The 13314-nt window shown below is 46.3% G+C and overlaps 1 protein-coding gene and 1 long non-coding RNA gene across 2 annotated transcripts; both read left to right on the top strand.

The window, feature by feature from the left end:
* The first annotated feature begins 1679 nt into the window (after nt 1–1679).
* LOC133885405 (uncharacterized) lies at nt 1680–2549 on the top strand. Its single transcript, XR_009903223.1, has 3 exons — nt 1680–2007; nt 2084–2161; nt 2255–2549. It is a non-coding gene; the product is annotated as an uncharacterized LOC133885405 (long non-coding RNA).
* Nucleotides 2550–6968: 4419 nt separating this feature from the next.
* On the top strand, nt 6969–8223 carry LOC133885720 (glucose and ribitol dehydrogenase homolog). Its single transcript, XM_062325456.1, has 3 exons — nt 6969–7262; nt 7370–8111; nt 8201–8223. The coding sequence occupies exons 1-3, from the start codon at nt 7140–7142 to the stop codon at nt 8221–8223; spliced, it is 888 nt and encodes a 295-aa protein (XP_062181440.1). The 5' UTR covers nt 6969–7139.
* The last annotated feature ends 5091 nt before the right edge of the window (nt 8224–13314 follow it).

The following is a 13314-nucleotide window of genomic DNA, read 5'->3' as shown; positions in this document are numbered from 1 at the left end:
TTGGTAGATTTTGTTGTAGATTTATTGGTGCTTTTGTTCCTCTGTGATGTCTACTCTGAGAGGATTCGGATAAGTTCTTTTGTCTTTTGACTTGTCAGCTTACTATGTTGATTTTTGGTGGTGTCATTGTTCCTACTTTATCAAAAAGGAAAGACGTATCTTATCTCGTCTGACAGGGTCGCTCGATTCGTTCAACTATCTAATAGCGCTTTGCGTTGCTGATGATAGCTTAAAAAACTTGATTGATCTTTTCTGGCCCTATCTTGTCGGGGGTGGACATATCGATGTTCGCTCCTTCGATCCAGTTTGGCAGCGGCAATCAGGGAAGCTATGAGGTGTTCTGGATTGTGAGTTGTATGTGTATTACTATGTAATCTGTAGATTTCTGGTTGTACCGATAATAATCGAATAAAGTCACCTCGTTAAAAAAAATCTAAAAATTGAAACAAATCAGAAGTCAGCTTCTGAAAAAACCAGCTTCCATAAAATAACCCCAAAAACCTCATGTCAAACAACATACTCTTATGGTGGCCTGATTTGGCATTGTAGGACAGAAATCAAACTGGGCCGGGCCAAAAGTAGCAGTTACATGCAAGATGGTGCTTTAGCCAATACAAATTGCCACATGAAAGAACATTTCATACTAAAACCCTACCATGCATTGTACTCGTAGACATAATTAGTATTCTTAGATGGACAAATATGAGAATTTAGGTATTGTGTGGTAGAGCTTCAGCTTCCAGCTTAAGTCAGATTTTAAGATTGTGGGCTAAAAAATAGTTATTTAAGTCTCTGTTTTTAGTCTAAAATAGGAACAACATGACTCAAACGTATACACTCAGTGCACCATAGCTCTAACTTCATATTTTACTTTCTACCTCCAAGAGTTCCTATTTCACCATGACTCACACGTATCAAATTTTAAGGTGACTTGAAATTTGCAAATCTTTAAGTTACATATCTTGAGTTATTCCAGATCAGACATCGCCCATATCATAAATTTAATCCATTTCTAGATTTGACAAACATTTAAGTCACTATATATATGGGAAACCCAAGACGGGTGCGTATCTCAGGTGCAAATAGCACAAATGTTGGAAAATTTGCAAATTCGTCTAGAAACATACCTAGAAGCTTTCAACGATTTTGAAAAAAAGCACAACTCTAGGTGAGGTTATATTGTACATTCAACCTAAATGATGATTGACAATGCTTTGTACTTCCAAGAAGTTTCGGCACACTTTTCGCGGGGATAACACATTTAAATTGAACTTTATGCCATCTCCTGAAGAACGGAGCAGGCTTGATATCATGAATAATTTTTTTTAAGACATTCTATACTGCAACTTGCATATTCTCTGGGACTAAGTATTCTACTTCCAACTTGTACTTCAGGTCTGTTTTTATGGTGCACTCACATCTTGTTGAATCACTGAGTGAATCTGAAAATTCCATGCATGACTCCAAAGGTGAAACAAATGAAACTGAAGTTTGATAAATATTGGACTGATTATACTGCTATTCTTTCATGTGCTGCCATTCTTGATCCTCGCTGCAAACTATAATTTCTAAGCTATTGTTGCACAAAGCTTTATGGTGATGATGGCCAACGGTCGCGTTGTGGTAGTGTTGTTTATGATGCTGCTGAACCCAATACTTCAAACAGAAAAAATGGGCTGCTGATATGTTCAGTGATTATGGTCAGTTCTTGAGTGCTCGCCGGACTCATGAAGAAAAATCACAATTAGACCTTTATTTGGCTTAGCCGGCTGAAAACATAATGAAAAATTGGATGTTTTGGACTATTAGAGCAAGACATCTGCACGCTATCTGGAGCTTGCCTTGATGGCTCGTGATGTTCTTGCTATTACAGTGTCCACCGTGGCCTCGAAGACAGCATTTAGCATAAATCGCAAAGCCATAACCTACAACCGGAGTTCACTCAAGTCCAAGACTATTGAAGTTTGATGTGCCTGCAAGACCGGTATAGTGAGAGTATGCATGAAGGTAAATGCAATTATAAAGTTGTTTTGTAGTTTGATGCTACTTAGTTTCCTAATGAATATTTATATTTGTTTTGTAGGATCTGCTTCTACTAGCACACAGGAAGGTGCTGAAAGTACTACTGTAACTGTTGATGAAGAGTCCTCAGATTATGAATGTAAGCACCAATTATATCATGTCAAATTTGTTTCCCTTTAGCCTTTCTACGTCACTTACTGTTTCTTTTTTTTCAATTTTAACATCTTGCAAGAATGGAAAGGCTCAACTGCAGATCTGGAATAGAAGATGCTGCCTCATGTCTTTATGGCTTGCTGGTTAGTTTGCTACATGGCAAGTTCGGCTACCTAAATTAAATCGTGTTGGTTTTAGGCTTTCGGATGCCTTTTATCTTTCTTCCCAAATGCTAGATGTGTAGCTGTCTTGTGTGAGACCTCTATGAGTGGGAGACTTACGAGTTCACCGTTTAGCCTTGTATCCTTGTGACTTCGTGGATTATGCTGTAAACCTGTTATGCATCTGTGGAGTCAAGTAGTGTACTTGTGCTATTACTTGTGATTTTGTGAATTGCAAGGTTGCAACGTGGTTCACTGGTTTGTGCTAATTTTTCCATTCAGCTCTATAAAACATGGTACCGCTTGATGATTTTGCTGCATGCGTCGGGCTTGGGGTTTTTTACATTGAGCCGGCGTGGGCTTGCAAATTGCGTTTTGTGTCGGATCTCGGGCGGGCTCAGGCTTCAAGAATTTTGATCGGGTTTTTCAAAACCCAACATGAAGCCTGGCCTGGCCTGGGGTTTGAACAGTCCAGCATAGAGTGCTCCCTTCTTCTGTTCTTGGGTGGCCTAGATGTGATGGATAAGAGAAGGCCAGTTAGGACTGGATGAAAAGCTCGAAGCTCGCGAGTTAGTTCAGCTCGTGTCTCTCTTAGCTCGGTTCGGTATGACTCGGCTCGTTCCAAAATCTAATGAGCTAAGTTAGAGTTTTAGCTCGTTTAGATAGCGAGCTAGCTCGTGAGTAGCTCACGAGCCAGGGCCATCATCGACATCATATCACTATCTTTTATTGTGATCATCAGTTTGCTCAGTGGTCATCTTTATCTTTGTTTATCCAAAAATTGTCATGCTTTCCTAAGGTAATGGGTAGCGATATTTGCCTGATGGGTGTAGCCGAAGATTCGAGTACTATATCGTGGAAAGCTTGAGTAATCACAGACCAGGAGATCTGCATTCCTCTGAGTGCATTAGCGAAGATGATGTTCAGGGAACTCTCTCTATCGATAAAGACTCGGGTAACCCTACAGTTATTTATCACAGGCTCGGTCACTATCGAGAAGTGGCCTGGTCATATGAAGTTGTCACGACAGTCTTCTTGGCTAAAAGAGGTTTCAGTGTTTGACCACTTCACGACCTGACGACCCTTAGGGATGATGACTAGGACTTCTCGGGCTACCGTCTTGTACTGCTGCTTGGACTCGTAGGATACGAAACTACCAAACATGTGGTTGATTGTTCTCTCACCTGGCTGGAAAGACATCGGGTCTTTATCGTCCTCAGTGTCATCCGAGTCAGAATCTCTGCTTTGGGCCGGGACCTAGATCTTATTTCCCTTAGCGTCTTTTTCGACCTCTGTTTTGACCAACTCATAGATGATGTGGTTGTCAGTTTGGTGGAAGTCGCACCAAGGCTATCCGCCTCGTTCATCGAAACCTAGTGTAAAGCTTCTACTCTGGGAAGGACCGGAGCGCTGGTTGGGATGGATGTCAGTTAGGTCTACAAAAACTTCATCAGATTTAGCTTTCTTATCCTTACCTCCCCTGGTGTTCTTCTTGCACTTGATCTGGACCTTGTCGCCTCTTAGCTCGGGTTGAGAACGCTTGATGCTCTGAGTCTTTTCCTTGATATTGAGGAGTGCATCCTTGGCCCTAGTAGACTAATCGACGATCTGCATGAGCTCCTTAACCGTTTCAAGCTTCTTTCTGGCGATGTCTTCAATGTAATGCCAGCTCTGAACCCCTTGAGTGAATGCCTGGATGACATCGTAGTTACTAATCTTGGACATGATATTCCTGGTATTGCTAAAGCGGCACACGAACTCGCGTAAGGTTTTGTTCCCCATCTGCTCGCAACAGTGAATATCGTTTTTTGTGCTGGGGTGAATGTAGATACCCTGAAAATTAGCTCGGAACACATCGCAAAGCTGCTCCCAATATTAGATTATCCCTGATAATAGATTGATCAACTATGTCCTGGCTGCTCCTTTAAGGGCCGTGGGGAGGTAATTTTTCATTACCTTCTCATCCCCATCAATTGTATGGATGGTAATAGTATATATCTAGAGAAACTCAATGAGATTTATGTTTCCATTATATTTCTTGATCGTCCTGGGGCGGAACCTTGCCAGCCAGCTTACGTTTCGTAGATCTGGAGAAAAGGCTGGATACCCATTGATGGTGCCTTGCTTGGTTCCAGCACCCCTGAGAGTCTTTCCCACAACGATCAGAGATTAGTCCCGATTTGATTGATGTCAGGATGTTTCCTGATTAGATCGATGAGGGGTAGAAGAAGCCTCCTCAGAAGCCTTCAGCATCTTCGCTGGTCGTTGATGACCTGACGTGAGTCATTGATCGAATGACCTTTGATCGGTGAGGTCCAGCGGCGGTTGTTTGTACGATTGACAGAGATCAGTCCCGATTTGATTGATGTCAGGATGTTTTTCGATTAGATCGATGAGGGGTAGAAGAAGCCTCCTCAGAAGCCTTCGGGCATCTTCGCTGGTCGTTGATGACCTGATGTGAGTCATTGATCGAATGACCTTTGATCGGTGAGGTCCAGCGACAGTTGTTTGCCCGATTGACATCTCAAGAAGCCTGGTCTACCATAATTAGCATTGTTTCTGGCTAGGGCCTGGTGAGAGTTCTCGACTTGGATGATGATCTTCTTTGTTAAATTGACCATCAAGTTCACCTAATCCTTACTGGCCAAGGTAGCCAGATTTGTTATCAGAGGGCGCATGAGGGCCTCTTGTAGAAGGAGGATCCTCTTAGTAGTCAAAGATTTAAAGCGAACAATCCCTATTGATAATCGTGAGACTGTATGACCAGGGCCCCAATAAGGACAGGAGGTGGTGTGCCCATTTGAGACTGACCATTACCTGCCGCCAGGGTTGAAGGACCCCGACTGTTTGTAGGATCATCGTCATGATGACCCAGATCATGACACGCATCTACGATATCGAAAACTTCTTGAGGGTAATCTCCATTAGATGAGGTGTCTATATCGATCATGGATGCTTCATCAGATTGCTCCGGAATGGTATCCTGACAATCCATATTGTCAGAAACTATGGGGATTAATCCCGACATGTTGTGAATTAAACATTCACAATTGTCTTGGCAGCTGAGTGGTTCAAACTCAATACTGTAACCTTTTGTGCATTGATCCATAAATTGACTCACCTTGTCGCTTGAATCATCACCAGAAAGTTCACCACCGAAATCTACCCTATCGATCACCAACTCATCGGGATGAGAGGTAAAGTTATCGTAGAACTCCTTATCCGAAAAACCAGTTTTCAGCGAAGCTTTGGGCGATGTCGATGGCATGTCATGTGTAGACTCTTCAACGTGTTTTTTCATGATCCCTACAGATGGCGTCAGTTGTCCATGATTTGTGAATTGTCGATCTAACGAACTTGTTGAAGAATTGAAGGATGCTTTGAGTAGACAAATCACAGGGGAACACATAGGGGTTTTTAGGTAGGTTCAGACTTCCCTGAGGATAATAACGCTACATTCTATTTGTCTTGTATTGACCTGAGCCTATTATATGTATGATATAGCTAGTCTAGATGGATCTAAACTTAGTCGGCGACTTTCTCATTGGCTTCTGTTGACTTGCCTCCCTTATGGTGCTCTCTAATCACTTGTGCCGACATGGAATGGATGACAAGGCCGAAGGGGACGTGTGCCGGCGTGGAATGGACGACAAGGCCGAAGGGGCGACATGCCGATGTGGAAAGGACGATGAGGATAAAGGGGTGGGCGGACCGCAGGCGGCGTGACGGCGTGACGGCGTGCCATTGGAGGCGTGGATGGGACGGCGACGCTTCCGAGATGCCACCAGCCGCATTCTCGGATTCTAGCGTGTGCCGAGACTGTGAGAGCGAATGGTGAGAGAGGAGAGCAGGGAGTTGTGACTGGTGGCGGTGAATGGACGTGGGCACGGGCGTCTAGGCGATTTGGGGGAATGGCACGGGTTACCCACGAGGAAAATACAAAATCCGCATTTGTACCCGCACCCGCGACAAGTTAAGTGCCCGAGTCGTTGGTGGGATTTTGAATCTGATCATGCACCCACCAGATATAGAATCTACAAAGATCTAAACCCACATATCTAAATATCATCTCTAACCATGACGGCACTTCGCATTGGGGTGAGGGGATTTTTGAGAGGGGGGAGAGGACTCAGGGGCTCCCATGCCCCACGCACCCCTGGAAGATCCGCCGGATGTACAAGTCCAGAATTAATGGACTGGGCCTGCATCTGCTCATCAGGCACCGCATGCATGGAGCCCGGTGACCGTCGGTTTGCATGGACCGAGGCATCGTGACGAAATGCCACGGACACGTGTACTGTCGCGACGGTTCGGCGGCCCGACCTGGTTATATACTGTACTGTCGCGATGTGGATCAAGCACGATTATATACTGACTTGAGGGTGTGATTTGCTTTACCCGACCTGGTTAATCCGGTACGTTAAGCGGTGCACTCCACGAGCGCGTACGGTCGCGATGGTTCGGCGGCCCCGACTCGTGGGCGCGACAGCTGCGAGGCTCCCCGCCACGTCCTCTTACCTCCTCCGCCACGCGCCGGCGCCGGCGCCGGCGCCTGCCTACCTCGTCCCCTTCGTCTTTATATATATCCGGTTCTCGCCACCTCGCGCCTCACTCACCGTGCCATGCATGCGCGCCCACCTTCTCCTAGTCACTAGATCAGCTCGACGGCCGCCGCTTCTCCCCTGTCTCCTCCCGGAGTACTCGTCCAGCTCCAAACCAAACGTTCTCCCAGCCACCGCCACAAGAGCTCTCGCTTCTTTCGCGGCGCGGCCTCCGAGAAGCGTAACAAGGTCAGCCCGAGCCATGGCGTCGCAGGGGCAGCAGTTCCCGCCGCAACAGCAGGGGTCCCAGCCCGGCAAGGAGCACGCCATGGACCCGCGCCCTGAGGCCCTCACCCAGAACTACAAGGCGGCCAACAAGCTCCAGGTATGCACATGTGTGCATGCATGGCAGCTATAGCTCATCGATCGATCCCCTGCCCTGCGAGTATATATATATATGGTGCTGAATGAGCTCGAAAATCGTTTGTGCAGGGCAAGGTGGCGCTGGTGACCGGCGGCGACTCCGGCATCGGCCGCGCGGTGTGCCTGTGCTTCGCGCTGGAGGGCGCGACGGTGGCGTTCACGTTCCTGAAGGGTCAGGAGGACAAGGACGCGGCGGAGACGCTGCAGGCGCTGCGAGACATCAAGTCCCGCACGGGCGCCAGGGACCCCATGGCGCTCCCCGCGGACCTCGGGTACGAGGAGAACTGCCGCAAGGTGGTGGAGGAGGTGGCGAACGCGTACGGCGGCCGCATCGATGTCCTCGTCAACAACGCGGCGGAGCAGTACGAGCGGCCGTGCATCACCAACGTCACCGAGGAGGACCTGGACCGCGTCTTCCGCACCAACATCTTCTCCTACTTCCTCGTGTCCAAGTACGCGGTGAAGCACATGAAGGAGGGTGGGAGCATCATCAACACGTCCTCCATCAACGCGTACAAGGGGAACAAGACGCTGCTGGACTACACGGCCACCAAGGGCGCCATCGTGGCGTTCACGCGCGCGCTGGCGCTGCAGCTGGTGGAGAAGGGCATCCGCGTCAACGGCGTCGCCCCGGGCCCCATCTGGACGCCGCTCATCCCGGCGTCCTTCCCCAAGGAGAAGGTGGAGCAGTTCGGGTCCGAGGTGCCCATGAAGCGCGCCGGGCAGCCGTCCGAGGTGGCGCCAAGCTACGTCTTCCTCGCCAGCGACCAGGACTCGTCCTACATGTCCGGACAGTTCCTCCACGTCAACGGTACGTATACCCCTGTGCGTGCGTGCATGCATGCGTTTAACTTGTTGCATGGTTGCTCATGCATGTGTCGTGTTCGCGTGTGGCTGCAGGAGGCGTCGTTGTGAATGGCTAGATCGAGACCGAGGCTGGCACTTCGTACAGATCGTGGAGGTGATCATCGCGGGAGGTGTCGTCGTCATGGGTTTCTTTTGCATGCTGTGAACGTTGTGTCCAAGTCTCGAAAGGGAGAAAAAAAATGCCATGTGTATCAATAAGTGTCAGTAGTACGTGTAGCCAGGCAGAGTACCTACTGTACGTGTAGGGCTCGAAGCAAAAGGTAGTACTGTACGTGTATAAAAGGAAGGTGTCTGAATAAACGTGCCATGTCGTCTCCGTATCATGATCCGGATCAGACTCCATCGTGCCCCCTTCCACATCTGTTTGATACTTATCCTTACACACTTCCTAATCTTCGTCGCATGAAATTGCGCGCTCCATTTCAGGTGTGAACCGGTGAGATTAGAGGAGGGCTTAAGTTTTGGGGAGGGGTTCACCGGTGAGACTAGTTACGGCGGTGGGCGGGAATGGTAGCACTCTCGATTTCAGGTGTGAACCGGAGGTTAGAGGAGGGCTCCTTAGGTTTCAGGGGAGGGGTTCACCGGTGAGACTAAGGTTACGGCGGGGATGGCGGTAGAGGAGCTCGGAAATGGATTAGTTAGTGAGGGAGGGACAGTGGCAGCGACGGATTTGGTGGCTGGAGAGCACCGCGGAAGGAGGAAGAAAGAAATATAATCGTCCGATGACGGATCTTCATCGGATGATCGAGATTAATCTGTGTGAAGAAAAAGAAAAAACAGACATGATAAATATCGTCTTTCCTATTATTAAGTATCTTTATCTTTACTATTTAAAAAATACGTAGTGACCGTTTTAAGACAGCGTGACATCCTGCCTGTCCTCGTGTGCACCCCCTCGATTTAGTGCCGATATATGGGCTGCGTTCTGCGCCACCAATCCCACGCCCTCACTCAGCTTCCCTCCCTCTAATTTTTACTCCTTCCGCCTGCACCTCCTCTCCCCAGCACGCTCGCCCGTGCTACCAGCCCCCCTCTCCTTCATCCTCCGTGCCCCCTCACCGCCCAGCATCAATGGTTCTAACATTCACAGCCGTCGATCAACGTCGACGCCACCGTGCTGCGCCCCTCCCGATGGATGTCATTGCGTTCCCTCCGCCTTTCCTTGATGATGACTTCGGTTTCAGTGATTTCACCTTCGCCTCCGCACCAGCGCCCTAGCCACCCCACGCTGATCCCTGACCTACCACCTTTGATGACGACTGGGGCGACTTCATGGCGAGCCCGATTGGATCCAAGCGGGATGGATCTGCGCAGCCACGCCACCAACGCTCATGTCCATCGCTTCCTCCTGGGAGAGGTCGCGGGGCCTGCTCCTTCTCTCTCTGTTTGGTGCTGACGACCACGAGGAGCATGGGGATGGAATTGCAAAAATGGAGGTGAGCGTTTCACACTGTGATGCATTTTTTTTATCACCGTCTTGATTAATTTAGTTGTTTTTGTTCAAATTTTATGAGATGTTAGAAGTTAGGAGGACTGTATAGTGGCATCAACACTATCCGAAAAGAATATATGAATTGCCACAATATGATGTTTGTCACATCTCAAAACACTAATTACGTAAGTAAGCATGCATTGTCTTCATATATTACGTTATATTTTATGCGATTAATTATTATATTAGATATTTTTGAGAGTGAAAACGGTTTATGAAGGGATAGGAAGACCCTAAATACCTTAGATATTTATTTTTCATATTTCCTTAACAAGTCATAAATAAGGTGTTGAATAATAAAGAAAAATTTTAGGGATGCCACCAACAAATACTCATCGGAAGCGGATGCAAAAGCATGCAAAAGGCTGCTCCTCCAACCCGGGCCAATTGCCGGTAGGAGATGACGAGGTAATTTATTTGTTGGTGATCGCAAAATATTCTAGATGTTATGAATTTGGATTAACAATAATGATATAATTGTAGATGGATAGAAGATGGATGTACGATGTGAGCCGTGTGAGTGCAAAATACAAGAACGGTGTGGATTGTTTCCTGGTACAAGCCGCGACGCACAAGTCAAATACACAGTCTCAATACATGTGTTGTCTATGCGTTGATTACGAAAACAAGAAGCAGTTCTCCACCACCCAGCAGATACATTCCCACTTGATGCCAAGAGGCTTTATGTCTCGCTATACCCGTTGAACCGAGCACAGTAAAATTGAGATCGTACAGTTCCTCCACGTCAACGGTACGTATACCCCTTTGCGTGCGTGCGTGCATGTGTTTAACTTGTTGCATGGTTGCTCATGCATGTGCCGTGTTCACGTGTGGCTGCAGGAGGCGTCGTTGTGAATTGGCTAGATCGAGATGTATAGATCGTGGAGGTGATCATCGTGGGAGGTGTCGTCGTCATGGGTTTCTTTTGCATGCTGTGAATATTGTGTCCAAGTCTCGAAAGAGGAAAAAAAACAAATGCCATGTGTATCAATAAGTGTCAGTAGTACATGTAGCCAGGCAGAGTACGTACGTACTTGAGGTATGGTGGTGTGTCCAGTGTGTAGTGATTTTTTTAGTTCTTTGCCTCTTGCTCCTCCTAAGTTTCAATTTAAGAACTGTGTCACTGACACTCTGAGGAACAGGATCATCAACTAAAAGATCATAGATATCAGCCTCCTTCGTTCGTATAGGAAAGATGTGCTCAAAGAATATCACATCCCGAGACTTCATTATCGAGTTGACAGTAATGTCTAAGATCATAGAACAGACCACTAGGAATCTATAGTTACAGACCACTAGGAATCTATAGGCAATACTTGGTGTGCGTACCCAAGAAAGACACAATCGATAGTCTTTGGTCCTAATTTCCTTTTTTCAGCTGGGGAACAAGTACTATGGCTAACAGTCCCAAGTGCGAAGAAAGGATAGATTCGGTTTCCTTCCCTTTCATCCTTCATAAGGGGTTGCTTCGCGGTTTTGAGGAGCGACCCTATTCAGGACAAAGTTAACTATAAGAACAGTCTCACCCCACCATGAGTTAGCCATACCAAAACTTTGTAACAAAGCGTTAATCAAGTCACAAATCGTTCGGTTCTTTCTCTCGGTTACTCCATTGGCCTGTGGTGAGTATAGTGGCGTGAACTCATGGATTATATCACTTTCTTCACAGAACTCAAAGAAATCCCTGGGAATATATTCCCCACCTCTGTCAGACCTCAATTTCTTTATTATCTTCCCTATCTGTTTTTCTACTTCAACCTTATAGATCTTAAAAAATTCTAATGCTTTCTTTTGTTCTAAGCAAATAGACATAGCAGAACCTAGTAGCATCATCTATAAGAGTAAAGAAGTATCTTTTGCCATCCTTAGTTAATATACCATTCATCTCACAAAGATCAGAATAGATCAACTCAAGTGGTGTGGTGCTTCTCCCCTCAACCGAGTGAAAATATTTGCGGGTTGCTTTGCTTGCACACACACCTCGCACTTATGACTCTTATCATAATTATATGAGGAAATAAGATCCATCTTGCTCAAATGCATAATTGCTTCATTATTAACATGACAAAGACAAGAATATAATATATCAATGTTCTTATTAGAATATGAAGAGTAGAAAATATTTATGAAACTATCAATAATAGAAATGTGGAACATGCCTCCGCAATCATAGCCTTTTCCCATAAACGACTCATACCTGATCAACACTACTTGATTTGACTTGAAGACTAACTTTATTCCTTACCAACACAACATTGACCCACTGAGTAGATTACGGGTCATGGCAGGTACAAATAGCACGTCCTTCAGGACAAGAGTCTTGCCGGAAGTCAACTTTAGGCTCACTTGCCCTACTCCACATACTGCTGCCGAGACTCCGTTCCCTATCAGTATGGATCCACCATCTATGCTCTGTAGAGAAGTAAACACGTTTGATCAGTACAAATATCCCATAAAGGCCTCAGATACATACCCACTAGTGGAGTCGTCTTTGCCAGTATCATTGGCCATCGCAACCACCACATGCACTTAAGTTTTAGCTGCCTTCTGCTACTCAGACATCGCCCCCTTGCCCTTAAGATCGCAGCATCTATTGACCTTGTGGTCCAACCCACCACGGACGTAACAGACAATCTCGAGCTTCTTCTTCTTTTTTATAGCATTAGCCTTCGGTCTTGAAGATCCAGGCTTGGTCTTCTCTTTATTCACATTCCTCCCAGGATGAGGTTCTTATGCTCAACAAGGTTAGCTTGAGCAGCTGCCTTCACCCCACCAAAGCCTACCTTAGACTTCTCCTCAATATTTATAGCAGCGATGAGCTCATTAAGAGTCAATCGCTATTTTAAGTGCCGACATGCAGTGACAAAGTCACGTCAAGAAGTGGGTAGCTTGACTAGGATGGCATTAACCTAAAAATTGTCAGGGAGGACACAACCATATTGGCCTAAGTCTCACACCATCAGCTGCAACTCATGGATCTGTTACATGACTGATCTACTATCCCCTATACAAAAATTCAGGTAGCTAACCACCATGAATGACTTATTACCATTATCGATTTCAGCATACTTGTCATTCAGCTCTGACCATACCTTATGTGCTTCCCCAAACCCCATGTAGACGTCGAAGAGCCTGTTCGATAGGACAGCTAAGAGGCGTGCTAGGGCTGAAGCATTAGCCTTTTTCCAACGGTCCATTAACGCGTTGAGACGTGTTCTTTTGACCTCGTCTTGCACGTCTTCCCTCGGAGGAGAGGGCGGCTCTTCGGTGAGGACTTAGAATAATCCGAGCTCCATCAACCATAGTCTCGTCTGGGCCTGCCAACGCTTAAAGCTAGTCCCATCAAAGTTCTCAGGCTTAATCATGTTCGAGGACAATGGTGGTAGGACAGAGGAGCAAGAATTAGCCATCATAGAAGCAATATGATTTCTGGATTGTTGTAAATAATGCGATAATAAGAGAATGAATACCAATGTGTCATAAATAAAAGTACAAGAGCAGATCAAAATATCTCCATTACACATAATTTCACAGGTGATTAACAATAGTTCATAGATGATAATTACAGTAATCATGTGTACTAACAAATCTGAACAGTAAGAAAATAATTTAAATAACAGATCTCTTAGAATGTTTGCAACAATTGGCCCTAGGA

Source organism: Phragmites australis, chromosome 11, assembly GCF_958298935.1.
Source record: "Phragmites australis chromosome 11, lpPhrAust1.1, whole genome shotgun sequence".
In the NCBI taxonomy this organism is placed as follows: Eukaryota; Viridiplantae; Streptophyta; class Magnoliopsida; order Poales; family Poaceae; genus Phragmites; species Phragmites australis.
This window is presented reverse-complemented; position numbering and strand designations above follow the sequence as displayed.